A 27310-nucleotide genomic window follows, 5' to 3' on the forward strand; every position below is an offset into this window, starting at 1 on the left:
ATGTTTAGGATTCTTCCTCTTTTGTTAATAATTCCACAATACTTGAGTTCTCATAAGACTTCATGCCAGTAGCTATTCTTGCCTGGCTTTTTTTCTGCTGGTGCTTTCCTCTTGTTTGTGCTTCTCGATGAGATAGGATTTTTCAGTTATTCAAAGGGTTGTATAGATCCCCAGAGTACAGTGTTATATTTAACACAATGCCTTTTTAATGTAAATTCCCCTTAACAAGGAGGGCTGTCCCTGAGGCATCCTGATTAAAAGAGCTGCTACAGCAGTAATTACATAGTTCGTCTAAAGAAATAACTTGTAGATGTTTTAATTCTGAGATAAAGCCATATCTTTTCTAATTTTAGGTTCTAGTCTTCCCCAACTGCCTGGTTTTCCTACTTTCTCATTTTATTCATACTTCTGCTATTCCTCTTCTGGGCTTCTGGTGCACATGCGCGTGTGACAATCAGCTGGCCTTTTTGCATGTGGCAGTGCCGGAAACAGGAAGAGCTTGCATTTTCCTGTGTGAGCATGCGCACTGGCCAGCTGAGTGTCGCACATGCATGCGTGCCAGAAACCCGGAAGAGTAGCTGGCCAGCGTGCATGAATGCACCAGAAACCAGAATTTCATTTTCAGGCATGCGCATGAGCCCTGGGCAGCTCCTCTTCTGGGTTGTGGCTCAGAAGAGCGTGCGTTCCCTTTTCAGCATTCAGTGCCGAAAAGGTTCACCATTACTGTCCTAAATGAATCATATTTCAATTCATCTATCAACAGTTTTCTCAATGGAACAAATTATCACTAATGTTTTTTGCCATTCAATATATACCTTCTTCAGCTCCAACTTTTATTAGTAGATGTAGATAATACTATACAGCACTAAATTCTTGAAAGAATCGTGCATATGTATCTATGTATGTTGAGGTCTGAGAAGCCTTACATTTCTAAAAAGTGTAGATATAATGAAATGTAGTAACTGACTATACGCTTGAATTTATAAAACTTTTAATAAGGTTTGGTAAATGCACAAGTTTAATTCATAAATACAGATGAACTAGTACAAAATTAAAAAGAAAAAACTTGATTCATAAATGTACTGAATTCCAACAGCCACCTTCTTATACGATTAAATGTGAGTTGACATCAGTGCAGTCAGAACAATTTTCAAATTACTAATACTAATCCAGTAATTCTGCTTAGATGGGAATGAATGTTCCCTCTAGCATATCGGCGTCCTCTGCTGAGGAACTAAATAAATCTTTGGTTTTGTAATAAAAAATAAAAATGTATTGCAACCTCCAATAAATTACTATGGGGAGGAAATCACACAAACTAATTTGAAAACTTCACATTCATGCTTTAAAATATAACTGACGTCTTTTTATGCTGAAAAGTGTACTTAAGGCGTTATAACTTATAACTACACAAAATTGTACTGATTATGTTAACCATAAAGGTACTACTCAATTGATATTGACCTTAAAGGATAAAAAAAAAATTACCTGTTGTTATCATAATGAGGATGATGGGGGGAGGTATATTATTATAAGTGTGAAGAATAACATGTGAAGTTTTGTATTTTAAGTGAGAACATAGTAGAAAGCATTACCTGTTTTTCAGAGATACATAAAATATAGTGAGATAAGAAAAAAAAATCAAACAACGTAAGAAATAAAAGTTGTAGGGTTTCCCGATGAAAACTTATTCTTCTACGTTAAGATTTTTGAAATAGCCATAAAACAGACATCAACTAACAATTGACTGCTTCACACTTGACTGTAGTCTCTGCACTAACAGCATAACTGTAGCAACTCAACTGCTGCTACTATCATAGAAATCACAGTAGATACATAATCACAAACAGTGCTATCTAAGCATTGCCTAGCTCAGAATTTCAAGAATGGGGGTGTGTGATTAATGGGTGTGAACCAAGTCAATCTTTCTTAAGGACTTCCCCCCCCCCAACTTTGTCAAAATAGAACTGTATTCTCAGTTTATAGGCTTTGTTCAGTGATTATTAAAACATCTTTACAGCATGAGCATTATCAAGTGCAAAGGCTGAGGGGTGCTAAGAAGCAAGCCGGATAGCAGAGGTGCAGTGAAAACTCCATTTGTTTAATGGAGATGGGGTAGAATTGGCATGATTCAATTTGTCATGGTGGATTAGAACAGTGCACATTTGGGGGGGGGGGGGAAGAAATCTACAACTAGATGTGAACATGATAGGAATGTCTAAAAACAAATTCAGAAAACATGGTTCCCTAAGCTATGATTTAACTAGATACAGCTCTAGAAAAAAAAAAAAAGCAGCATATCATGCTTGCGCACATTTGCCGTTCAAGCAGATACTGAGAATTGCTGTATCTTTTACCTTAAAAAGAAAGGAATACTAAAAGAAACTGATTTATTGAGCTGAGAAATCAAAATAGTATCAGCTACTGAGGCAGCAGTTCTTGCTTTTCAGTACCGGCGGCTCAAGAGGAATACGAAGATCTGAAAAAATACGCTAAGGGTTGTGGTGCTTTTGTAAATGTTTTGTCCATCTTTCTGTTGCGGTGATCTTAGAAAAATCTTCCCAGTTCTGTCCTTGTTAATGTCTCCCACGTCTACCTTCAAAAGCGTGATGTTCTTTATGGGCTGAAAGGCAAGACAGCTCGTGAGTCTTGAACAGATTCTGTTGATACAGTTTGTAAACACTGCGCTCGACTTACATCGCGTGCAGAGACCACTTACGTTTATAAAAAACTGCTTTAAAAGATGTCTGGGGCAGAAGCTCATGGATCTTTTCTAAAACTGAAGCTTCATTTGCTAATGATGCATTTACATTCCAGACTTGAACAACATCTTCCCGGTCACGAACACTCACACTAACACCAATTACTTCATCATCTGTTGGAGGGGAGAAGAAAAACAATATTATTTTTCTTTTTAAAAGACTTTGCCCAGGCCTTTGGCAAGGATGATTGAAGCCTCCCTTTGGGCTGTGGAGATCTGTTCTTTTTCATTTTATTTATTTATTTATTTATTTATTTATTTATTATTCGAATTTATATACCGCCCTATCTCCCAAAGGACTCAGGGCGGTTTACAGGCATATAAAACATCAATATCAATATACAAATTAAAATTTTTCCTATCCGGTTTTGTTATCTTTGCCAACTTTGACTTCTTTATTTTTATTTTATTTTGGTACTGTTTTCAATGCTTTTGACCAGAGTTGTTGGGAGTCAGGTGATAGAAATATTTTCAACTTAATAGAGACATGAAATGAGCTTATTAAATAAAGTGTAACAATCACAATGAAAAGACATGTCTATGTTGTTTGACATGCAATGCTAAAAATTCTACCTTATTATTTCTATGTTGACTTTCAGAGGGTGCAGTATTGTGTAAGAGAATCAGTTATACTAGATGTAACACTAACTAGAAGGGAAGACTTAGTCAAGGAAGAGAAAGCAGCCATGAACATTAGGAGAAAAGTACCGAATTTTTTCAGAGTATTAGTTTTTAGGGAGGAAAACAAGAAAAAAAAAATCTGCCTCTGCCTACCAGCATCCATCGATATGCATCTGGCTAGCGTCCTTGCAGCAAACAGCAAACAGCCTGGTTAGCTTCAGCACATTATCACAGCCTGATTTAGCACGAACAGCTCATTGGCGGTTGGATCAGTCTCCCAGAATAACGCCATTCAGCTGTTCCAGGCTGCAGGGATTGCCAGAGCCCATCGCTGCCTTGAACCGGCTGAAAATGTGACGCATGGAGGCCAAAAATGGGACATGCGGAGGCCAAAAACATGACAGGTGGAGCGAAGGGTGGGGACTGGTGGGTGGGCAGGGCTTTGGCAACATTCGGTATATAAGATGCACCACAATTTTCACCCACTTTTAGGGGGGAGAAAGTACATCTTATACTCCAAAAAGTATGGTAATTGTAGCACTTGAGGTTTTGATTTTAAGGAAAAGTAAAGTCCGAATAGTCAGCTGTGTATTTTGGGTTCCAAGGAAGGATGAATCCGTGGCAGGAGAAGTTAATAAGAAAAGGCGCTGAAGACAGATGGGGGTTCCTAAAAAGATACTAAAAGCAAAACGCTATGACAGGAAGAAAATGGATGGTAATAGAAGCTAATGTGGCTGCACAAATATATATAATGTGGAAAGAGAGGCAGGTCATAAAGAAAAAGTGCATACATATATCCTTCAAGTGTAGAAATAGTATCAGCAAAGCTAAAACTCAAAATTAATTGCATCTTGTGGTATTGAAGGAACAAACAAAGGCATAGAATCAAGATCACGTGAAGTACTAGTACCACTTTATAAAACCCTAGTTAAGACCATACCTGGAATACTGCAACCAATTTTGGTTACCATACTATAAAAAAGATGTTGAGAGTTTGGAAAAAGTTCAGAGAAGAGCAACTAAGATGATCAAAGGCATGTGTTCTGTCCCCCCACCTCAGTCCGGGAGACACGTGAACTGAATCAATTAGCCAGCAATTTAGTCCACGGCAGCTATCAGCTCTGGCAGCAAACCAGCAATCAACTGCCAAGGTTTTCTTTATCTTCCCTGATGCCGGCGTCACAGAAGCTCGTTACCGGAGTAACCAGGAAATCAGGAACAAACAGCAATCCAGGCCAAATGCTCAGTCAAATAGTTCAGCTCAAGTTTTCTCCAGTCAGTTTGTTTTGTCCGTCACGAAGTAGTAGAGCAGCCCCTCCTGCTTTTATACCCTGTGGGGTGTGGCTCCGTGACTCAGCACTCTCTAGGCCTGCCCCACCCCTTCTTTCGTTGTTCCCGTCTCTCTTGTCTACAAAACCTGGGATCTAACCAGGACTGATTGTCCACAGCTGGGTCTGGAAGTGTTGCCTGGACGGGGGGAGATACAGAAGACAGAGGCCTTGTCACCTCCTCCACCTGGCCTGCCTCTGGCTCCTGGAGCTGAGCCAGAGAGGCCGGCCCTGCAGAGGGGTGCCCTAACGGCCCTTCCCCCTTACTCTCTGAGTCACTTTCTGGTAGGGGACCAGGCCCGGGGGTGTGTGTGGCTGGAGCCACAACAGCATGGAAACTAAAACATCTGAAGAACAGCTGCAAGATTTGGGTTTGGCTAGTCTAAAGAAAAGAAGAATTAGGGGCAACATGATAGCAGTATTCCAGTATTTGAGGGGCTGCCACAAAGAAGAAGGGTCAAATTATTCTCCAAAGCACCAGAGGGCAGAACAAGAAACAGCGGTTGGAAACTAACCAAAGAGAGAAGCAACCTGGAATTAAGGAGAAACTCCCTAACAGTGAGGACAATTAACCAGTGGAACAGCTTGCCTTCAGAAATTGTGGGCGCTCTATCACTGGAGGTTTTCAAGAAGAAACTAGTCAGCCACTTATCTGAAATAGTATAGGTTCTCCTGATTGAGCAGGGGGCTGGACTAGAAGACCTCCAAGGTCCCTTCAAGTTTTATTCTATTTTATTTTTTCAGTTCTAAACTATTTGGCCAAATCTTTTTGAAGAAATCATATGAACTAAAATAGTGCAAGTGACAACAGGACGTTGTCCTCATTTTCAAATAATATCCAGTGAACTACAGACCAATCATTATAAATCATTGCCAGGGAAGATTCTACTACAGATCGTAAAGATATTAATCTGTAAACATCTTGCAAAAAAGTATGACAATTACAAGATGTCAACACAGATTTGTCAAGAACAAGCATTATCCTTATTCCACAGAATATGGAATGATGGAGAAGGAACATATATTGATTTTAGTAGAGTAATCTGATAAGGTCTCCCTGATTTACCTTTTAAATTTAGTATGGGATGGATGACAAGGCATGACAATTAAATAGATATGTAATGTAACTGTCTCAAAAATATACAAAATTCTAATCAAAATCTCCTTATTACAGCTTCAGATATGTGTCCTGTATTTTTATAAAGAGGTATTAGTGAACATTTATCAAATTTACAGATGAATATATGGGGTAGGGAATATATATTAGAAGACAAAAATTCAAAAAAGACCTTGATAGCTTAGAGAAAATAACAGGATAGATTTTAAATGAAGATACATGCAAATCTTTTCACTTTAGGAAACAAAAATCAAATGCTGGAAACAAAATAAACAAGATACAGACTTGATATTTTGCAAAAAAGGGTTCTAAGTAAAAGCTAATTGCAAACAGAATGTTCTGTTTGATTGCAAGCAGAGTATGAATCAGTCGTATACTGTGGCTGCAAAAGGGCAAATGTAATGTTATACTGTATCATTTCCAAATCAAAAATTGTTCTGTGATATTCTGTGGTTGGACAAACCCCATCTCAACACTCATTGCACTTTAAGAAGGATTCAGAGAGATCGAAACAGATGAAAACAGAGAAAGTTGATTTCAGTGAGAATGGTTGTGGATAAAAACAAAGCCCCATACATTTAAACTGAAAGAACAGGGTATGTTTAGTCAAGAGAACCCTGAGGGAATAATATACGATGGTATAAAAATAGAGTAAAATGATAAATAGTTGAAAGGATATCACACAAGTGAAGGTTTTCCCAATGGTAAGAGCAGTTTTGACAGTGGAATCAATGACCCAGTCAAGAAGGTGTGTTCCATTCACTGCCTATGTTCAAGCAGAGATGAGACAGTCCCATCTGTTGGGGATGTTTTTAATTTAGATTCCTTCACTGATTATGTATTTGACTCTATGACCTAAATTTCTCTTTCTTTGTTTTGACCTCGTCAAAAGGAACTGCTCTCTTTCTAGTCGGTAAGCTCCACACCAGGATGAAAGTCAACCTTTCCATTCTGCTTGGCAACAGTGCTAGCAGATAAAACATAGCGTTATCTTTTCTAAAATCCCATTTTTTCCCTCTTCCTTTTCTGTAGGTGTGGTGATAGCCTTGTTTCCACTTTGCACCCATAAAAACCAGACAGATTTTGTAAACTAATTCTTACAAAAAAGGATTACAAAAAAACTGCTATCAGGCATGTCAAACATATACACATATAACTGAATGAAACTATTGTTTCTCTTGGCTTTACCCTTAGATAAAGTTTGAGAAAAATCAGTGCAGGTACCTTTTAGTACCAGCTGACTCAGGCCAAAAACAAATCCACTGTGAATGTGAAAGTCCCAGATAAATTAAAAGGGTCAGCAAGCTTAGGCATGAGATGCTTACAAGTTAAAGCAAACATCAAATAATAAAAATGTATTCTTACTTGTCGCACAATGGTCTGTAAACTGTTCTCCAATTGTAGCTAACAGTAACTCTTTCCAAACTGCAGACTAGGAAAAAAAAAAAAGGAAATTAAGATGCTGATTCTGCCACAGTAACAATGACATATCCAGTTTGACCTGTAAGGTATTTTTTGCAATAACCACCATATTATTTTAGCTGTGCATATTATTATAACTTTGCATTCATAATTGTTTGCAGAAAAAATATTTATGGATTGGAAGGTGATGAATGGAACAGGTAATGTAACAAATGTCCTTTTAATCATGTTTTATAAAAACACTGCACGTTCCTAACTGAGGGCACAGAGAAAGAGGATTCTTTCTTCTAGAAACTGATTTCGTTAGATTATTGCTCTTGTGTCAGTTTTTCTCCAGCTCATTCTGCATGGAATTCTATTAATTTGTCCACTTATAATAAACCCCATGAATGGTAAATTTATTTATTTATTTATTTATTTATTAAATTTGTATACCGCCCTTCTCCTGAAGGACTCAGGGCAGTTCACAGCCAATAAAACCACAATACATATAATACAGATTAAAAACAGTATAAAAAACTAATTCAATATACGGCCTAAAAAGTTTTAAATACAATTAAAAAACCCATTTAAAAACCCCAATTTAAAACCCCAATTTAAAACTACATAGTCCTGCACGTCGAAACAACGTCTTCAGCTCGCGGCGGAAGGTCCGGAGGTCGGGGAGTTGACGGAGCCCCAGAGGCAGCTCATTCGAGAGGGCAGGAGCCCCCAAAGAGAAGGCCCTCCCCCTGGAGGTCGCCAGCCGACATTGTCTGGCTGACGGTATCCAAAGGAGGCCCTCTCTGTGAGAGCGCACTGGTCAGTGGGAGGCTACCAGTGGCAGTAGGCGGTCCCATAAATACCCCGGTCCTAAGCCATGGAGCACTTTAAAGGTGATAACAAGCACCTTGAATTGGACCCGGAAGATCACTGGGAGCCAGTGCAGACTGCGCAGGAGAGGTGTCACATGGGAGCCACAAGGTGCTCCCTCTATCACCCGTGCAGCCGCATTCTGGACCAGTTGAAGCCTCCGGGTACCCTTCAAAGGGAGCCCCATGTAGAGAGCATTTCAGTAATCCAGGCGGGATGTAACAAGGGCATGAGTGACTGTGCATAAGGAAGCCCGGTCAAGAAAGGGGCGCAACTGGCTTATCAGGCGAACCTGATAAAAAGCCCCCCTGGCGACGGCCGTCGTATGTTCTTCTAAAGACAGCCGTACATCCAGGAGGACACCCAGATTGCGAGCCCTCTCCGTGTGGGCCAATGACTCGCCCTCAACGGTCAGCGATGGAGTTAGCTGACTGTATCGGGCTGCCGGCATCCACAGCCACTCGGTTCCCTTTGCACATATGTGCTAGTCGTTCCCGACTCTAGGGGGCGGTGCTCAACTCTGTTTCAAAGCCGAAGAGCCAGCGCTATCCGAAGACGTCTCCGTGGTCATGTGGCCTGCATAACTAAATGTCAAAGGCACACGGAAGGCTGTTACCTTCCCACCAAAGGTGGTCCCTATTTTTCTACTTGCATTTTTATGTGCTTTTGAACTGCTAGTTTGGCAGAAGCTGCGACAAGTAACGGGAGCTCACCCTGTTACGCGCCTCAGGGATTCGAACTGCTGAACTGCTGACCTTTCGATCGACAAGCTCAGTGTCTTAGCCACTGAGCCACTACACTTAAACATTTACCATTAATACATCACCTTTTGTCTGTCCATATAGTATAGTTCCGGTGACTGCTAATAGGGTTTGGAATTCCTCTACCCTAGAGGCTCAAAATCTAAGTCTAGATATCTTGGCTATTAATGGCCAGGCACAAAAAAAGAAACAGAGTGGCAGCATGTTTTTTATCACTGAAAAACGAAAGTTTTTAATAATTCCAGTTTTATGCATTGAACTAAGCCAAAATTAGAAGAATCTGACTGTGATATGCAAACTTAAGTGTTACAACCCTTAAGATAAGGCAAGGAAATAAGTGTTCTCTTGATGAGTGTTGGCATGCTAAAAAATCTTCCCCCTAAACCAGGGGTCTCCAACCTTGGCAACTTTAAGACTTGTGGACTTCAACTCCCAGAATTCCTCAGCCAACAAAGCTTTGCTGGCTGAGGAATTCTGGGAATTGAAGTCCACAAGTCTTAAAGCTGCCAAGGTTGAAGACCCCTGACCTAAACGACATATGGAAGATGTGCAAAAAGAGAGAAAAGGAAGTAATTTCCTGCTTTATGAACAGGTTTGTTTGTTTTTTACTTACGTGTCACTAAATAATGCATGTTCCAAATTATATAACTCATACAACTGGAAATGTGATATGCCTCCCTACATTAATATACCTCAACATAAAATTACATGCACATGGAAACAACATACCGTACTGTCTTTGGGGACCTTCATTTTCCATACACCTCCTTTGGCATTGCTTTCCTCTTCCCTGATTTGTGAAAAAACACAAGATTCACTATGCAGTTTTACAATAACGTTTAGTTTAGTTTTTAGTTTACTTTATTGTCATTGCACCTCGTACAACGAAATTAAACGCCATCTTCAGTGTACATTATAACTATAAATATAAAACACAAACATACATCCTCCACATTCTATACAACTGAATTGAAAACCCTAATTGCATTAGTATTGCACTATACAGCAGAATTCAATATAGTTACTGCCCTGGGATAGAAGCTGTATTTCAGCCTATTTGTCCTTGTTTTTATTGTCCTGTACCATCTGCCAGATGGTAACATTTCAAAAAAAGGGTGCCCAGGATAAGATGGATCTTTAAGAATATTTTGAACTTTCTTAAGGCAGCGGGAGCTATAAAGTTGTTCCAAAGAGGGGAGAGGGCAACCAAAGATCTTCTGGGCAGTGACATTAACCCTCTGGAGTGCTGTCCTATCTGCCACTGTGCAATTGGCAAACAATATACAGTTGCAGTAAGTTAAAATATTCTTTATGGTGCAACAGTAGAAGGCCACCAGCGGTTTTTCATTCAGTTGCTTCTTTCCTAAGAAGTCTCAGGTAGTATAATCTCTGCTGGGCCCTTCTGACCATTGCTGCAGTATGAATGCAGGGCTACATTTATTCCATAGAAACATCATGAAGAAAGAGAATTTAGTAACACACAGAAGTCGGGAACTTAGAATGTCATTTCATTTAAATTTTCTGCTACTCCTGAGTTTTGTGGCACTGATTAAGAAGAAACACTTTCCTTTTCAGAAAAAGAGAAGGAGACCAAGTAGAATTAATGATCATCAATAAGCTTTAGGTTTAAAACTCCTGTTGAGTTCTTTATTTTGTCCCAAGACCAACAAACCAAATTAGCAAAATAATTTCCTCCACTACATATGTCTTATATAATTCGCTAATCTGACCATTTGCATGCAGAATCATCTCAGTGGTGATTAAATACTGACCTGTATAAAATAATCCTCAATATGATAAAATATGAAAGCTTGCAGCATCTCTAGATTTAAAATGTATTTCTCAATATTAGGAAAAAGGCTGAGTGGATGAGTGGCAAACGTATAGTGCCAATTGGTACAATAAGTGCCAAAGAAGTTAAAACTGCGCTTTATAATCTCAAGGCTTGGAACGCGATATATACAGATTTCAGCCAGATGACAGTGAAGCTCCCTTTCAGCCTTTATATTCCATGATTATACGACTTTCTCTGTCACACACTGGCATTGAACATCAATAAATGCAGTTGATTAATGTATTTATCATATTTACTATCTTTTGTGTGTTGCCCAAGAGATTTATGAACTATTCAAGGTTATTTCCCAGGACCTTGTCGTAGAAGAATGAATGGCAGGATTTATCAGCAGAAGAATTTGAATAGATGACCATCACTGTGAGTATGTGTCGGAATCCAACATTCCCCAATCTGGCATACTTCAGATGTACTGAGGTTGTAAATCCGAAACACTTCAGTGGCTGCCGATTTGTTTCCAGGCAAAATATGAAATTCTGTTCATGATCTTAGATGGCCTAACTAAGCAATCTGAAATAGCCACCAATACTTCTATTTACAATCAGGGGAACACTTTAGATGTATAAAACACTTTAGAATATAAGCAATTTTTAAAATGAAGGTTTCAATTTACATAGTGAGGGACAACCACAGGGGGGAACGAAATTATACGATGGTATTATTTGGAGAAGTGATGATGAAATTCTTGTCCCTTTTTCATTTGAGGAAAGTTGTTTTTAAAGTAATACAGGATAACATTTTACTATTTTACTTGTTTTCCTAAAACTCAGTAAGTGTCACTATTACTCTTTGCCAGCTTGCTGCCAAAATTTAAAATGATGGGAGGGAGGGGGGGTAAGATGAGGGGCACTATAGCAAATGGGGGCTACAAACTATTCGTCTCTGATTTATGATAGGATGCAGATGACAAAAACTTACTACAATTGTAAGTGAAACTCGCTGATACAGTGGACATCAGGGAAGAACAGTAAACCATTACATGAAAAATTGGGCCAACTAGTCTATCACTGCAAACTCAAAAGTCTCTCTGAGTAAGTAAACTAATACTTCAGTTCAGTAGACCTTGGCTTTTCAGCAGCATTGTTGCAAGCATTCATTAGTAAAGTTCTACCAAAATTTTGCAAAGTGTGTTTTAGTTCAAATATATGCAATAGGCAAACACTGTATTGCATAACATGAACTTTTAACTACAACAATCCATGAAGCTTTGAAAGACAAACACAAATCATCTTAATGTAATGTCTCATATTAGACATAGTAAAAATAGTCTCTAATATTCTTCTGTTCTTTGTTTTCCAATGTCTTTTATATTGTGTTTTTTTTTCCCTAAGACATACAGCAGATTTCCAAAACACATCAATCATTTGAATACATACCACAGTGGTCGTCTTTCTCCACGCATTAAATGATAACTACATCTCAGAGGCAGGTTTGTCACAGGAGGAATATTATTATAAACGCTCCAGAAGATCTAGATGGATAATGATTTTTTTAATTTACAAATACCAGGAAACAATATGAAATTTTTTTTAGGAAAAGTTCACAGCTCAGTTATAAAGCACGTGCTTTACACACACAAAAATTCAGCTGCACTGAATAGTAAGGTAAAGGTAAAGGTTCCCCTTGCACATATGTGCTAGTCGCTCCTGACTCTAGGGAGCAGTGCTCATCTCCGGTTCAAAGCCGAAGAGCCAGCGCTGTCCGAAGATGTCTCCATGGTCATGTGGCTGGCATGACTAAATGCTGAAAGTGCAAGGAACGCCGAAGGTGCACGGAACACTATTACCATCCTACCAAAAGTGGCCCCTATTTCTCTACTTGCATTTGTACATGCTTCCGAACTGCTAGGTTGGCAGAATCTGAGACAAATAACGGGAGCTCACTTCATTACGCGGCGCTAGGGATTTGAAGTGTCTTAGCCACTGCTGCCTCAAATTCTCTTCAATCACTGGCAATTAATGCAGTGACAACAAGTAAAATGGTCACGGTCTCCTTTGGCTTAAGAAGCCTTCCTTGCTAAAATCTGAGACCATCATAATTTTATATTCCATTATATAATTCTCATGCTTAACACATGTTTTTACCTGTATGGTTTCTACTGTGTAGATCTTCTTCAAATTTGATGCACATTCAGCTGCTGTGGTACCAGGAAGGGACCTTACATGAAAAAGAAAACAATTGTATAACAAAATGTACTCAACACACATCAGAGAATAAAAACAGTGATTATAAAATTGATGTTACACACATAACAGCAGTTTACCCTAAATGCTAATACTATAAACATGTAATCCTTTTTTAAATCTTCAATGGTACTTAATATTGTATCTGATGCAGCCATTGGAAGATTTGTAGCAAAGTAGTGGCATCGGTGTGACATTCAAAATAACATGCATTTCTTCTACTGCATACAGAACATGAATGTTCCTGGCCAATGTTGTGTGCAATAACAGATCATAAAAGGGTAATTAGATAAAGCTAGTTCCTACTAAGGTTTAGGTTGTGTGAGTGTTTCCCATGTTCAGTTTAGTTTTACGCACTGTAGTTATTGTACCCTCCTGCAGGAGGAAGGTTTGTAGTTGGGTGTGACCTGCAAAATTATCAGTAGCTAAAAACATGTTACTGGGTTTAGTTGGAGTGATACAAGCAATCTTTCCTGAATAGGGTTGATCATGAATTAATTGTTACTGCACTAATGCAGTAAACCTCATCAACTTCAAAGATGTGTGGACTTCAACTCCCAGAATTCCCCAGCCAACATTTTAAAGTTGACAAACAATGCACTAACAAATTAATAACTTCAGGACTGAATTATTTAAACATATTTTAGATGGGGATTACCCCTAAGCAGCCATTGCAAAATGCCATGACTAAGTTGTTCAAGGGGTTTTTATCAAACACAATATTTCTCTATGTTGAAGTGTAAACATCAATCAGATACCAAGCCAGGTCCAAGGCTTTGGATCATGTTTTTGGAGGATTACCTATTTCCATACATACGTATATGCTCTTTGCATTCTAGAAACGTTTTGCGGCCAAAACCATGATTAGCTATGATGTGGAGATTGGTTTATTGATAATTCACCACATGAAACAAATTCCTTGTGAAGATTAGATGGGTCCATATTGCAAAGTATTTCTACTTTAAATTGAAATTTTGATTGATGACCCAAACATTTTAAGGTTTTCTATATCTAGCTTTCTGCTATCTGCTCTAATTATTACTTGACCATGGTATTGCTTTATCATTTTATATGTTTGTATTCCATTGTATAGGATAGTCATAGTTTTTCAGAGACAATAATTTTATTGTTTTCATAATGAAAAACAATGTATAACTTCTATAAATAAATGCACAGATACATACAACCATAGTGATGAAGAAAATCACACAGTGGAAAAAACAGGGAAATTCACATACTTTATGTAATAAAAATGTGCAAAGTCACAATCTTTCACTCAGCCTATTTGAATCACAAAGTATTAAAAGCTACTTAAGCAGTTTAGGCTGCAATTGTACACCCACCTAACTTGGATTAAATTCCCAAAATACAATTGCATTTATAAGTAAGAATGCATAAATCCACATTGTAACTATATACAACCCCATTCAGATATTGAATAAAGACAAGTTGGGAAAAATTATTTCACTGTTACAGTAATTATATACCTACTCCATAATTTAATTTTAATTCTAATATTTAGTTTCAGCTTTTATTTTAACACGGCGGTGTATTTTTATAACCAACATTTTCGCAGGGATTAAATGGATATTAAATTCATCACACTCGTGTTTTGACAAATCCTTTTATTCAACTCCTATTTTTACCACTAGATGGCAATCCACTATGAATTTACTGTTACAGTTAAATAATGATCACTTAAATCTTATTTCAACAAAAACCTAATTTCACTGGAACTACTTCAGTACATGCAAGTACTGTAAAGCATCAGAACCTGGCACAGTATAACACAGCATGAATGTTTAACCATAAATGTAAGTATTATACATTATGTTGTATTCCACAATTAATCTATCAGCAGCCATTCATTCTAATGCCAATGTAGGTACCCAATATGCACTAGCAATTTGTTTTGGTGAAAATGTAACTGACAAGTATTATTGTAAAATGGAGAAACATGCAAAGCATGAAGCCAGGGCAATAAAGTGACAGAATGTTGGATCTGATTTAGAAGTATCTGCAGTCATACTTTTATTATTTGTGATATCAATGATAATCTTGTTTTATTATGCATTTTTTTGTGTGAGTAAAGGAGCCACAGATCAACGTCACCATACACCATATTCTAAATATTCTATATTAATGGGGAACGACAAAATGTCATCCTTGCAGCTTTGAAAATACACATATTGTTAAATTAAAGGAGATCCAATCTAAAGCAGAAAAACAAATGTATGTTTAGAGCTATTGACTGATAACAGTTGCACAAACCTTACAAAACAGATAAAGAAATAATGGCTAAGCATATTGAACAAGTACAAGGATTCCATGCACCTCTTCTCCATTGTTTGCTGTTACAAGGTTTAATCATTGCAGTTCCATTTTTTTAAAGTAAACCTTAATGTTGATTTGTTTACTTTATCTTATAGAGAATAGGCAATATTAAATCCACGTTCCAGCTGTCAGTGTGACAGTTGCATTCCTTAAAGCATCAACAATTTTCCCAAACTTACACAAACTTGCACGCCCCCGAGAAACAGGAGGACCAGGTGACTGGTGCGCATGTGCATGCCGGAAACCGGAATATCACCTTCCCGGTGCGCGCATGCACACCAGGCGGCTGCATTTCCAGTTTCCGGTGCTCCCGTGCGCAATAGGCAATATTAAATCCACGTTCCAGCTGTCAGTGTGACAGTTGCATTCCTTAAAGCATCAACAATTTTCCCAAACTTACACAAACTTCACAAGTGCCATAGGTTCGCAATCATGGGTATAGGTTTTCCTGCCTGAGCAGGGGGTTGGACTAGAAGACCTCCAAGGTACCTTCAAACTAGGTGCCGAAAAGGTTCGCCAACCCTGCCCTATACCATTTCAGACAAATGGTTGTCCAATCTCTTCTTAAAAACTTCCAGTATTGGCGCATTCACAATTTATGGAGGCAAGTTGTTCCACTGGTTGTTCTGTCAGGCAAATTCTCTTTAGTTCTATGTTGCTTCTCTCCTTGATCAGTTTCCATCCATTGTTTCTTGTCTTGCCTTCAGGTGTTTTGGGAGAATAGTTTGATTTCCTCTTCTTTGTGGCAGCCCCTCAGATACTGAAACACTGCTATCATGTCACCCCTAGTCCTTCTTTTCATTAAACTGGAGAATTTCAGGAACAATTCACTTAACAACTGTGGCAAAAGGTTTTAAAATTAACAACAGCCTGGTTTAGCGATGCACATTTTTGGCTCAGTTGTGGGCATAAATCAAGGATTAATCTATACTTCCAGGTATCTGTCCTATATTTTCTGAAGTAGAGAAAGACACAATGCATTTTCTTTGTAATCTTCATGATCTCCTTGGACACCCCTTTCACACAGCTCAATAGCTTCTCTTATCAGTTTTCGTTTTTGAATTTATTTATTTTTCTTTTTTTTATTTATATTTTTTCTTAATAAAGTTACTAATTTATATTCCTTATTATGATTTTATAATTTTTCAGTCAAAGTAGGTGCTCCTCTTTGTTTTGATTTAGGAGAAGATTCCTATTTCGCCTGAAAGTTTTGTACTTTTAACAGCCTCTTAGACATTGCTAGACAGCCATGCTCACCACTTCCTGCACTTGCTTGATCCTTTCTGATGTTATGGAATACATTCTGGTTTTATTATGATTTTAGATGCTGTACAAACATTGTAAATATTTTTGGTTTATTTGGTTATTTCCTTTTAGTCTCTTCCATTAGTCTTCTCAAGTTAGAAAAATTTCCTCTTTTGTAACTAAATATAATAACTTCCCATTTGTATTATTCCACAGACCAGGGGTGTTAAACTGGCGGCCCACAGACCGGATGCGTCACATGCATGCCATGCCCACCCTTGCTCCACGAATTCAAAAAATGTTGTGATGTCGCTATATGTCACATGACGCAATTGAGTTTGACACCATGGCATAGACAATGGCAAATCATTTTTAAAGCAAGGGGTTAAACAATGATTCTCTAGTACTGTCCATTGTAGAGGACTGTCATTTACGGTAACAGCAATTTCATAAATGTGACTCTCTTTTAAATACTCTGAAGATAGAAGCACTGAATCACAAGTTGAGAACAAAGACAATTAGGTATTAGTAAAATTAGTAATTCTGTTTATTTATGATTTTAAAAACAAGTTAAAATAAATATCTATTTGAATCTAGAAAATGCAGGAAGATTATAGATGCTGCTCACAACATCTTCCCATAATACAAAAAAAGTTAAAGGTTCTAATCCACAGGGAAAGAACACAATGTGTATTATTAAAGTAGTTCCAATTTATAGTTTTTCCTTGATTGTGACCAAGGAAAATTCCACAGCACTTGAATCTTTCTTCTCTTTTTCATCTACTGCTTCATGTACCGTTTAGCTCAACAAGAATGTTGGGAAATTCAAAAGTTTGCACATCATTTGTGGCATTATGGAGGGGTCATAGTAAAAGTACTCTCAACTATGGACTGTGTGTTCCACTCCCTGTTTAAATAGGCATTTTAGGAGAACAATACTGTATACTGCAAAATATGAACAGAAACTTATAGTACATGCAAGAATGGCAGAATAACCTTGTAAAACCAAGGTTATTGTATGTATGTATGTACAAGCTATGTCATCCAATACAGCATTCCAGATCTAAGAGATCTCTGTTTTGGGATGCTCAAGAGGATACAGTAATTATGAAACTTGGAAACAGTAACATCTGGGTTGCCTATTAATTGCTGTAACAAATCATAGTTGTGGGAAAAGCATAAGAGGAAGTAAACATACATAGCTCTAGAACCTTATAAGCTCACAGTCTAATTTACAGAACTTCAGGCTGGTACAGAAGCAAAACGTTAAGGACAGGAGATCCAAGAATGCTGATATTTCAGCCAGTAGATTTGAAAGAAATCCAGCAGCTGTCTAGTTCAATAAATGGGCCAGGGAAAATGTTGCAGTATTCCTAACATCTGCTTAGAAGATCTTGGCACACTCTGAATGCACCAGCTTAAGTAGACAGCATTAATTGGTAATGAACCCAAAGTAATCGGCTCACTATTTTAATCTACTGCTTGCAGCTTTTGAGACTGAAGGACAGCAATCAAAAAATTATTCAGAGGTAGTCCTCAATTTGCGACACTCGTTCAGTGACCATTCAAAATTACGACAGCACTGAGGAAGGGGGATTTACTATTGGTTCATGAAGCTGTGGCCATCACAGCTTCATGATCATGATCTGGGAGCTCAGGAGCAAAGTCACAATTATGACATTGCAGAGATTATGATACCACAGAAATTATATATGGCTTAATAGGGTTTTTTAAATACGGATTTTATTGGGGCTTATTTTATATTTTGTATAGTATTTTAAATTTAGGCTACTGGAATAAGTTTTTTTAAATATTGTTTTTATTGAAATGTATCGTTTTTATTTTATCTGCCTGTTCACCGCCCTGAGTCCTTCGGGAGAAGGGCGGTATACAAATTAAATGATGATGATGATGATGATGATGATGATGATGATGATGATGATGTGACAATCTTCCTTGCTGGCTTCTCACAAGCAAAATCAATGAGGAAGTCAGCAGGGAAGATCACTTCCCCCACTGTTTCTCCCAAAGAACCCCACGGACTTTCTACTCTGTAACACTGCCCCCCTGCCAATACTCCATTATTATGTACACACCCACAGTATCATGCCCTGTAGTACACACATCCACAAGGCACCGTACCCACCCACATTCTCTAGCACCTCCCTGCAGCACCCTCCATCTCCCATCGCACCCCCATGCTCAGTAGTGCCTGTTTATAACAACCCTACTCCATGACTCCTGCACACTGACCCACAATTTCCTCCCACTTAACAACCTGCATGGTTCTGGGATTACAACGACAACAAAGACTGTCCGGATTACCATCAGTAAGCAACATGGTCATATGATGTCACACTTTACAACTATATCACTTAGTGATGGAAAATCTGGTTCTAATTGCCACCAAGGACTATCTGAATATGGGGATTATTTTAGAATATCATGTTCATATCTAATTCATATAAGATCTAATATCTAATTCATATAAAATACAAACAATAATTCATATTGTTTTGTAATTCATATAAGCAATACATAAGGGGTTATTTACTACAAGCAGTATTGTTAATAGTTTTCTAGCCACTATAGGTACAACATTAATACACACACATATATTGTTCTGTCCCCCCCACCACCTCAGTCCGGGAGACATGTGAACTGACTCAATTAGCCAGCAATTTAGTTCACAGTAGCTATCATCTCTGGCAGCAGACCAGTGAATGTCTGCCAAGGTTTTCTTTATCTTCCCTGATGTTACCGGAGCAACCAGGAAGTCAGGAACAAACAACAATCCAGGCCAAATGCTCAGTCAAATAGTTCAGCTCAAGTTTTCTCCAGTCAGTTTGTTTTGTCCGTCACAAAGTCGTAGAGCAGCCCCTCCTGCTTTTATACCCTGTGGGGTGTGGCTCCGTGACTCAGCGCTCTCTAGGCCTGCCCCACCCCTTCTTTTGTTGTTCCTGCCTTGTCTACAAAACCTGGGATCTAATCAGGACTGATTGTCCACAGCTGGGTCTGGAAGCGTTGCCGGGGGGGGGAGAGATACAGGAGACAGAGGCCTTGTCACCTCCTCCACCTGGCCTGCCTCTGGCTCCTGGAGCTGAGCCAGAGAGGCCGGCCCTGCAGAGGGGAGCCCTGACAGCCTTTCCCCCTCACTCTCTGAGTCACTTTCTGGTAGGGGGCCAGGCCCGGGGGGGGGGGGGGGCTAAAGCCATAACATATATATGTTATAGTTATTCTCAGGAAATGTACATGTACTCCAATTTTAGAAAGTAATTACTCAACTATTTTAACTTTGGAAACTAATGTCTATTTGCATGTTGTTCTACTTAATTTAATAGCCTTGAAAAATAAATGTACAGTAGAGTTTTCTGCATTGGCTTATTTGCTTTCATTCCGCCTTTCATGCAGAAGAACCACACTCATCATTTTAACAAGGCCTTTTGAACTATTCACACTTTTCTACTTCTTTGATGTTTTACTTTTTTTTTAACTACAGGTTTAACCATTTCCCTGTTTAACAATTGTTCAAACGTAGGGCAGTGCTGAAAAAGAAGGTTTAAGGCCAGTTGCTAAGGTTATAACAACTTCAGCATCCCTATGGTCAATCAATCATGATTCAGGCACACGGCAACTAGACCATATTTACAATGGTAAAGGGTCCTGGGATTATCATTTGCAATCTTCCTAGGATAGGAGGAAGATAGGAGGAGGCTTTCAAAATCAAAGCCTGCAGGCCGGATCCAGCCCTCAGAGTGCTTAGACCTGGCCTGCGGGGCCACTCTGGAAACATTTTCTCTGCCAGAGAAAATGGAGCTCCATTTTCGCTGGTAGAGCACTCGGGCCGCCACAGGTAACCCTGACACAAGTGATGTTGAACTGGCCATGCCCCCCTAGATCAAAAAACAACCCTGATGTGGTCCTCAATGAAATAGAGTTTGGCATCGCTGTTCTATGATGAGCTTCTGACAAGCAAACTCAGTGGGGAACTTAACATTCAACAACTGTAATGGTACACTTAACCACCATGGTAAAAAGTCTGTAAAAATGGACAACTGCGTTTTTAGCAATGGAAATTATGGGCTCAGTTGTGGTCATAATTAAAGGCCTATCTACAGTAAGTCAAGAACTACCTGTAGTAACACCACACTTAACAACCCTAGGTGATTCACTTAATAACCCCTGTAGAGTTGACATTGTAAGTTGGGTATTCTCATGGGTTGTTTCATTCAAAGACCATTCTGCTTAGAGACAGAGTTGCTAATCCCAACTGTGATTATTAAATGAGGACTACCTACCGTATTTTTCGGCGTATAAGACACACCAGACTATAAGACACACCTACCTTTTTTGCTGAGGAAAACAAGAAAAAGAAATCTGCCTCCACCAATTTTGCCTCCAATTCTGCCTCATTGCAAAATTTTGCCTCGTTGCAGCAAACAGCAGCCTGCTTTACTTTCATTTTCATTTTCATCATAGCTTGATTAGCACAAGAAAAAAAAATCTGCTCCCAGCAATTTACCTACTTGCAGCAAGCAGCAATAGGCAATGGCAATTCCTGCAGCCTGAAACAGCTGAGAGTCGGGGACAATCAACTTATGCTAATTAGGCTGTGCTGAAGCTGAAATGGGCTGTTTCTTCTTGCTGCTTTCTGCAAGGAGGTAAATTGCTGGGAGGCAGAGACCAAAGGGTGGGGGCCAGTGGGAAGGTGGGGCTACATTTGATGTATAAGATGTACCCAAATTTTCACCCCTTTTAGGGGGGAAAAAGGTGCGTCTTATACTCCAAAAAATACGGTATATCATTTTTGATGTTAGCATCTGTTACCCCATTTCACTGGTTTTGATTCAAAAATGGCATTCTGAGCAGCGTATTTATTGTATTCTTTTATTTTTCAGTAAGCAGGCACACTTTCATGGAAAAAAAAACTGACCTAAAACCTGTGCAATTCAAAGACTGCAAGAAAACATATGTCTGGAATAAGCACCAATCTAGGCATCATCATAATGATTTTGATTACGTGCCATCAAATCAGTGTGGCCTCTTAGTGACCGAGTGAAGAGAAATTCTCCAGGATGAGATTATAATAGTTTGTGTTTAACTATAATGAAAAAGCCGGAATCTAACTTAAAAAAAGGAAGGAAAACTGGGAGTACAGAATGCTATCCCTCATATCACACTTCCCTGTACACTTACATTCCAAGTACTTTTAACTATTTGTGATACTTCAAAATACAGAGACATTCACTGAACAACCAATCAATATCTATGGAAAAATAAGTGTCATAAATCAGCACTTTGTACTTATATGACCTGTGATGGTGAACCTATGGTACACGTGCCAGAGGTGGCATGCAGCGCCCTCTCTGATGGCACACGAGCCGTCGCCCCAGTTCAGCTCTGCTGTGCATGAGTGTGTGCCTCCCACTGGCCAGCTGGTCTTCAGGTCTCTGCCGCGCATGTGCGGGGGCTGGGCACATACTGGGCCTCGCATGCATGCACGGGGGCGCATGTGCATTGAATTTTGGGGTTCCGGCTCACGTGAGTGCTTTGGGCACTCGGTGTGCAAAAGGTTAGCCATCACTTCCCTATGCTGAAGCCAGATTGAACTCCTTTTTAAATTTCAAATGGGAAACAAATCATCCAGTTTTGCCCTTTTCTTTTGACAGACTCTTCAGCACGCAAAAGAGTGCTAATAAACAACAGTTGGTCCTAAACATTTTAGGCCTAAGTGCTTTGCCTCAAAGGAAGCTGTTTATTCCTTAAGGACTCCTTTCTTTCTCAAGTTACAACTCCAGTTCTGTAAAGAAACTCAACTGCCTTTGACATGATCTAACTGGACAGGGAGTGAAACAAGTGTTGGGATATCAAGAAATTAGAAAGAAAAAAACCACAATCATCATTTGATTCAGTACAAACAAGCAGATCTGCCTAATTTTGGAAAAACTGACATTATTTTTGATGGAGGGAGTTTTGATCTGGGAAAAGGTCAACATGATTTATAAATGTGCCAGAAAAATACTTTGTTATTTTTAGAAATGATTATGATTGCAGCAAAATGGAGAGGGGGCACAAGGGGTGTATTTTTGTGTGTGTTTAATAACATGGATGTAGGGAGTATAGATTCTCAGGCAGCCCAATTTTAAAATATTGAATGAGAAAGAATGCAGAAAGAGATCAAGATACAAAGTACGGGACAGTTAACAATTTATAAAAAGTTCTGCTTGAACTAAAGTGATCAGGTTTATAGGCTACAGCATAGCAATATAATGCTTAAACAGGGAGGAGTAAGATTCAAAATTTAAATTCCTTCAGAACAGTCAGGCCTGTGCAAGCAACAAATTTTATCTGGAAGCCTTGCTTATTAGTCTTTTATTTTTTTTAAAAAGATAACACTATAATGAATTAGGAGTGGCAGAAGATGAACAGCATAAGGCTCCTTAGGGTGTATGTAGGCTTCTTCTTAAAAATAATTATGATTCAACTTTTATATTTTTTTAAAAAAGCAACTATTACAAATATCCTGGAGGTCTTCCATGTGTTGTCAACTAAACCAAGTCAAACCATTTAACATTCCCACTTAAATTATCTTCATTATTTGGGTGAGATAGAGACAAAACTTTCACATCAAAGCACTCTAAAATATTTTTTTCAACCAGGGAATCCCTACCTTAAGGCAGTTTTTACTGCTATGAAACTCTCCAAATACACTGGGTTACAACTGCGATCAGTAAATTTTTATTTATTTTATTTATTTAAATATGCAAATAGCCAAACTCTTATGCCAATCTTATGCCAAACACTGGGTGGCTCACAACTCAAAATTAAAACAACATCTATCAACAACAACAACAATAACAATAACAATCTAAAATCTCCCATCACAAAGGATGGTAGAATTTGCAGGCCAGAACATCAGCTATTTAGGATAAGGAAGGATAAGATCATGGACCTGTCTGAAAAGTGCAACCAATTTTTAAAATATTGAATGAGAAAGAATGCAGAAAGAGATCAAGATACAAAGTACGGGACAGTTAACAATTTATAAAAAGTTCTGCTTGAACTAAAGTGATCAGGTTTATAGGCTACAGCATAGCAATATAATGCTTAAACAGGGAGGAGTAAGATTCAAAATTTAAATTCCTTCAGAACAGTCAGGCCTGTGCAAGCAACAAATTTTATCTGGAAGCCTTGCCTATTAGTCTTTTATTTTTTAAAAAAAAGATAATACTATAATGAATTAGGAGTGGCAGAGGATGAACAGCATAAGGCTCCTTAGGGTGTATGTAGGCTTCTTCTTAAAAATAATTATGATTCAACTTTTATATTTTTTTAAAAAAGCAACTATTACAAATATCCTGGAGGTCTTCCATGTGTTGTCAACTAAACCAAGTCAAACCATTTAACATTCCCACTTAAATTATCTTCATTATTTGGGTGAGATAGAGACAAAACTTTCACATCAAAGCACTCTAAAATATTTTTTTTCAACCAGGGAATCCCTACCTTAAGGCAGTTTTTACTACTATGAAACTCTCCAAATACACTGGGTTACAACTGCGATCAGTAAATTTGTATTTATTTTATTTATTTAAATATGCAAATAGCCAAACTCTTATGCCAATCTTATGCCAAACACTGGGTGGCTCACAACTCAAAATTAAAACAACATCTATCAACAACAACAACAATAACAATAACAATCTAAAATCTCCCATCACAAAGGATGGTAGAATTTGCAGTCCAGAACATCAGCTATTTAGGATAAGGAAGGTTAAGCTATTTAGGATAAGGAAGGATAAGATCATGGACCTGTCTGAAAAGTGCAACCAATTTTTTAAAAAAACTTCTAGAAAAGATGAATTAAATCTCTAAAATAGCATTAGTGTGATGCTTAATATTCAGAATTCAGAAGCAGGCACTCAAAAGTTCAGTGAGATTGCCTAAGTATCAAAAGTGAATCCTTTTCTCTGATTTTGTTAACTAGAATCAAGCCCCTTAGCCAGTGTTTCTAAGAAGAGATTGGACAACAATTTGTCTGAAATAGTACAGGGCTTCCTGCCTGATCAGGGGTTGGACTAGAAAACCTCTAGGGCAGAGATCTCCAACCTGGGCAACTTTCAGCCTGGCGGACTTCAACTCCCAGAATTCCCCAGCTTTGCTGGCTGGGGGATTCTGGGAGTTGAAGTCCGCCAGGCTGAAAGTTGCCCAGGTTGGAGACCCCTGTTCTAGAGTCCCTTTCAACTGTTATTCTTGGGGTGGGAGGGAGGAGAAACGGTAACCCAATCCATCTCTAAAGCTAAGCCGTAAAAGATGAATTATTAGATAGTGGGTAGCTTCATACCTTCTCGGAACTGTACACAAACAAACCACACTTTTTCTTTTTTTTAATTTAGAGCGAGCCACTAACTCAGCCAGCCTTGTTGCCATTTCTATCTGCTTTCCAAAACTCTTGTGGGCATCCGAGGGAGGTGCACTTGTTGAATTTCTGCCCACTTGAAAAGTCTGCCGGGGGGGGGAGGGAGGGGATCTCCCTCCCCCTCCCCCACCCCCGCGTTTTGCTTAAGAGCCCCACTGGGTCCTTATTCTCCCATCACCACCGCGGAAGCGGCTTCCGACGTTGCCAGAAATAGCAAGGAGAACGTCAGTGGACTCGTAGCCCGAGGGCATTTTGCAGGTAGGCAGAGACGGCTCCCAGGCGAACCGGGCTGAGGTCCAAGAGATGGAGCCACGCGTGGGCGGCCGAGATGCTGAGCCAAAGGGGAGCAAGAGAGCCAAAGGGTTTCCCGGGCTTGGGCAACTGGCGGTCCTCGCCCTTGAAAAGCGGAGACCTGCCGGCGCAGAGGAGGGGGGAAGGGCCGAGGAGAAAGCCAACAAAGGCCAACTCTCTCCCCGCCAGCCGCTCGGTGTCACCGGCGGGCCGGGGGGTGGTGGCGTCGGCGAGAAGCCGGGGACGACACCTTTACGCCCCACCGCCGAGCCGAGCCCAGCCGGGCGCAGGCAGCGCTCTCCCTCTTTCTCGCCCGCTTCCCCATCCGGTCTCCCCGCCCGCACTCACTTGTCGAGCCAAAAGGTCCAAGGCGAGTGGAGCGGGATCCCGCCGGCCTCGGCTTCCAGGCCGCGCAGCTGTTGAGGGTCTAGGGCGGCCTCGGCGTCCGCCTCGTCTTCCTGCTGCTGGGGCGCCGGGCACGGGGGTTCAGGCGGGCCCGGCTGCCGCTCGGGGGGGCTGAGCGCCATTGCCCTGCGCTTCCTTCGGCCCTGGCTGAGTCAGCGCCGCCTCGCTCGGCGAAAGCCCGCCTCGCTGCATCGCCGGCCGGCGGGCGCCAGGGGGCCCTCTCCGGCTTACCCAAAGTGCCGGTGCTTGGATCAGCCCGCCGGCAGCCCTGCGCAGATGCGTGAGGCTGTGCAAGGCGCTTGGCAAGCTGGTGTCTTGCAATGCGGGCGCTCTGAAATGCAACCCAAGCAAGAAGAGATTTTTGGGGGGGGGGGGGAGAGGGAGTGACGGTCATAGGTAAGGGTTGTCTATGGCAGGGGTCTCCAACCTTGGCAACTTTAAGCTTGGCGGACTTCAACTCCCAGAATCCCCCAGCCAGCAAAGCAAAGCTGGCTGGGGAATTCTGGGAGTTGAAGTCCGCCAGGCTTAAAGTTGCCAAGGTTGGAGACCCCTGGTCTATGGAGATTCCAGGTCAAGGTTGTCCCAAAGGTGCTTTGGGCAAACCGAATTGCACTTTAGCAAATTCACATGCAACCCCTACCTATCCCAAAGGTGCTTTTTTTCTTTCAAGAGGCAACTGGACTTTCTAGAATAGAATAGAATTTTTTATTGGCCAAGTGTGATTGGACACACAAGGAATTGGACACACAAGGAATCAGTGCAGTGGTGGGATTCAGCCAGTTCGCACCCCTTCGGGAGACCCGGTTGTTAACTTTCTGAGCAGCTTGGCAAACTGATTGTTTGAAGAAATCATTAGGGCAGAGAACTGGTTGTTAAATTACTTGAATCCCACCACTGAATCAGTGTACATAAAAGAAAAGATACCTTCATCAAGGTACAACACTTAATGATAGTCATAGGCTACAAATAAGCAATCAGGAAACAATATAAATTGTAAGGATACAAGCAACAAAGTTACAGTCATAAGTGGAAGGAGATGAGTGATGGGTTTCTCTTTGAAGACATTTCACCAGAAAACCAGAAAGTCCAGTTGCCTCTTGAAGAAAAAAAAAGCACCTTTGGGATAGGCAAGGGTTGCACATGAATTTGCTAAGGTGCAATTCGGTTCGCCTGTTTGCTTCCATGAATGCAGGACTGTCAATTAAGGGAGCATAAATCTGAACCATTCCTAGGTGGCAGCAGCTTTCAAGCTGCATTTTTAATACCTAGTGGCCCTAGTAAATTTGACTAAGTAAGACCCCTCTTCAAGACAAGACCTTCCAAATGGTGTCTCGCAGTGGCGAGTCCCCAAATGGGAGGCGAGTGTTTTGGAGTTGCTATTGGAATACAACTGGAGGTCACTAGATTGGGAAGGCAAACATTGGATTTAACTTTAAGTAAAAAAAAAAAAAAAGGTAGCTTAGTATTTGTTTCAGTTCAGTGATAATGTATCAAAATGTAATTACTGTACTTATGTAAGGTTTTTTGTGAAAAGTTGTACTGTATTTAAAGAAACTCAAATACAAGGATAAATTCAAACCTATGTATACTTAGCCTTTTGGTTCAGTCTCTCTTCAGCCTACCTCAGTTTTTATTCCTCTGAATCGCCAGTATGATACAGGTATTCACTAAAATATACAGAATGCTTTAACGATTTATACTGGAATCTTCAAATTTTAA

General features: G+C 39.8%; 1 protein-coding gene across 1 annotated transcript; it reads right to left on the minus strand.

Annotated features, from left to right (window-relative positions):
• Positions 1-974: 974 nt before the first annotated feature.
• EIF4E3 (eukaryotic translation initiation factor 4E family member 3) lies at positions 975-25781 on the minus strand. Its single transcript, XM_058168802.1, has 7 exons — positions 25535-25781; positions 12799-12871; positions 12091-12185; positions 9592-9652; positions 7193-7259; positions 2720-2875; positions 975-2623 (listed from the first exon to the last, which is right to left on the minus strand). The coding sequence occupies exons 1-7, from the start codon at positions 25711-25713 to the stop codon at positions 2577-2579; spliced, it is 678 nt and encodes a 225-aa protein (XP_058024785.1). The 5' UTR covers positions 25714-25781; the 3' UTR covers positions 975-2576.
• Between the last annotated feature and the right edge of the window lie 1529 nt (positions 25782-27310).

Source organism: Ahaetulla prasina, chromosome 2 (assembly GCF_028640845.1).
Source record: "Ahaetulla prasina isolate Xishuangbanna chromosome 2, ASM2864084v1, whole genome shotgun sequence".
In the NCBI taxonomy this organism is placed as follows: Eukaryota; Metazoa; Chordata; class Lepidosauria; order Squamata; family Colubridae; genus Ahaetulla; species Ahaetulla prasina.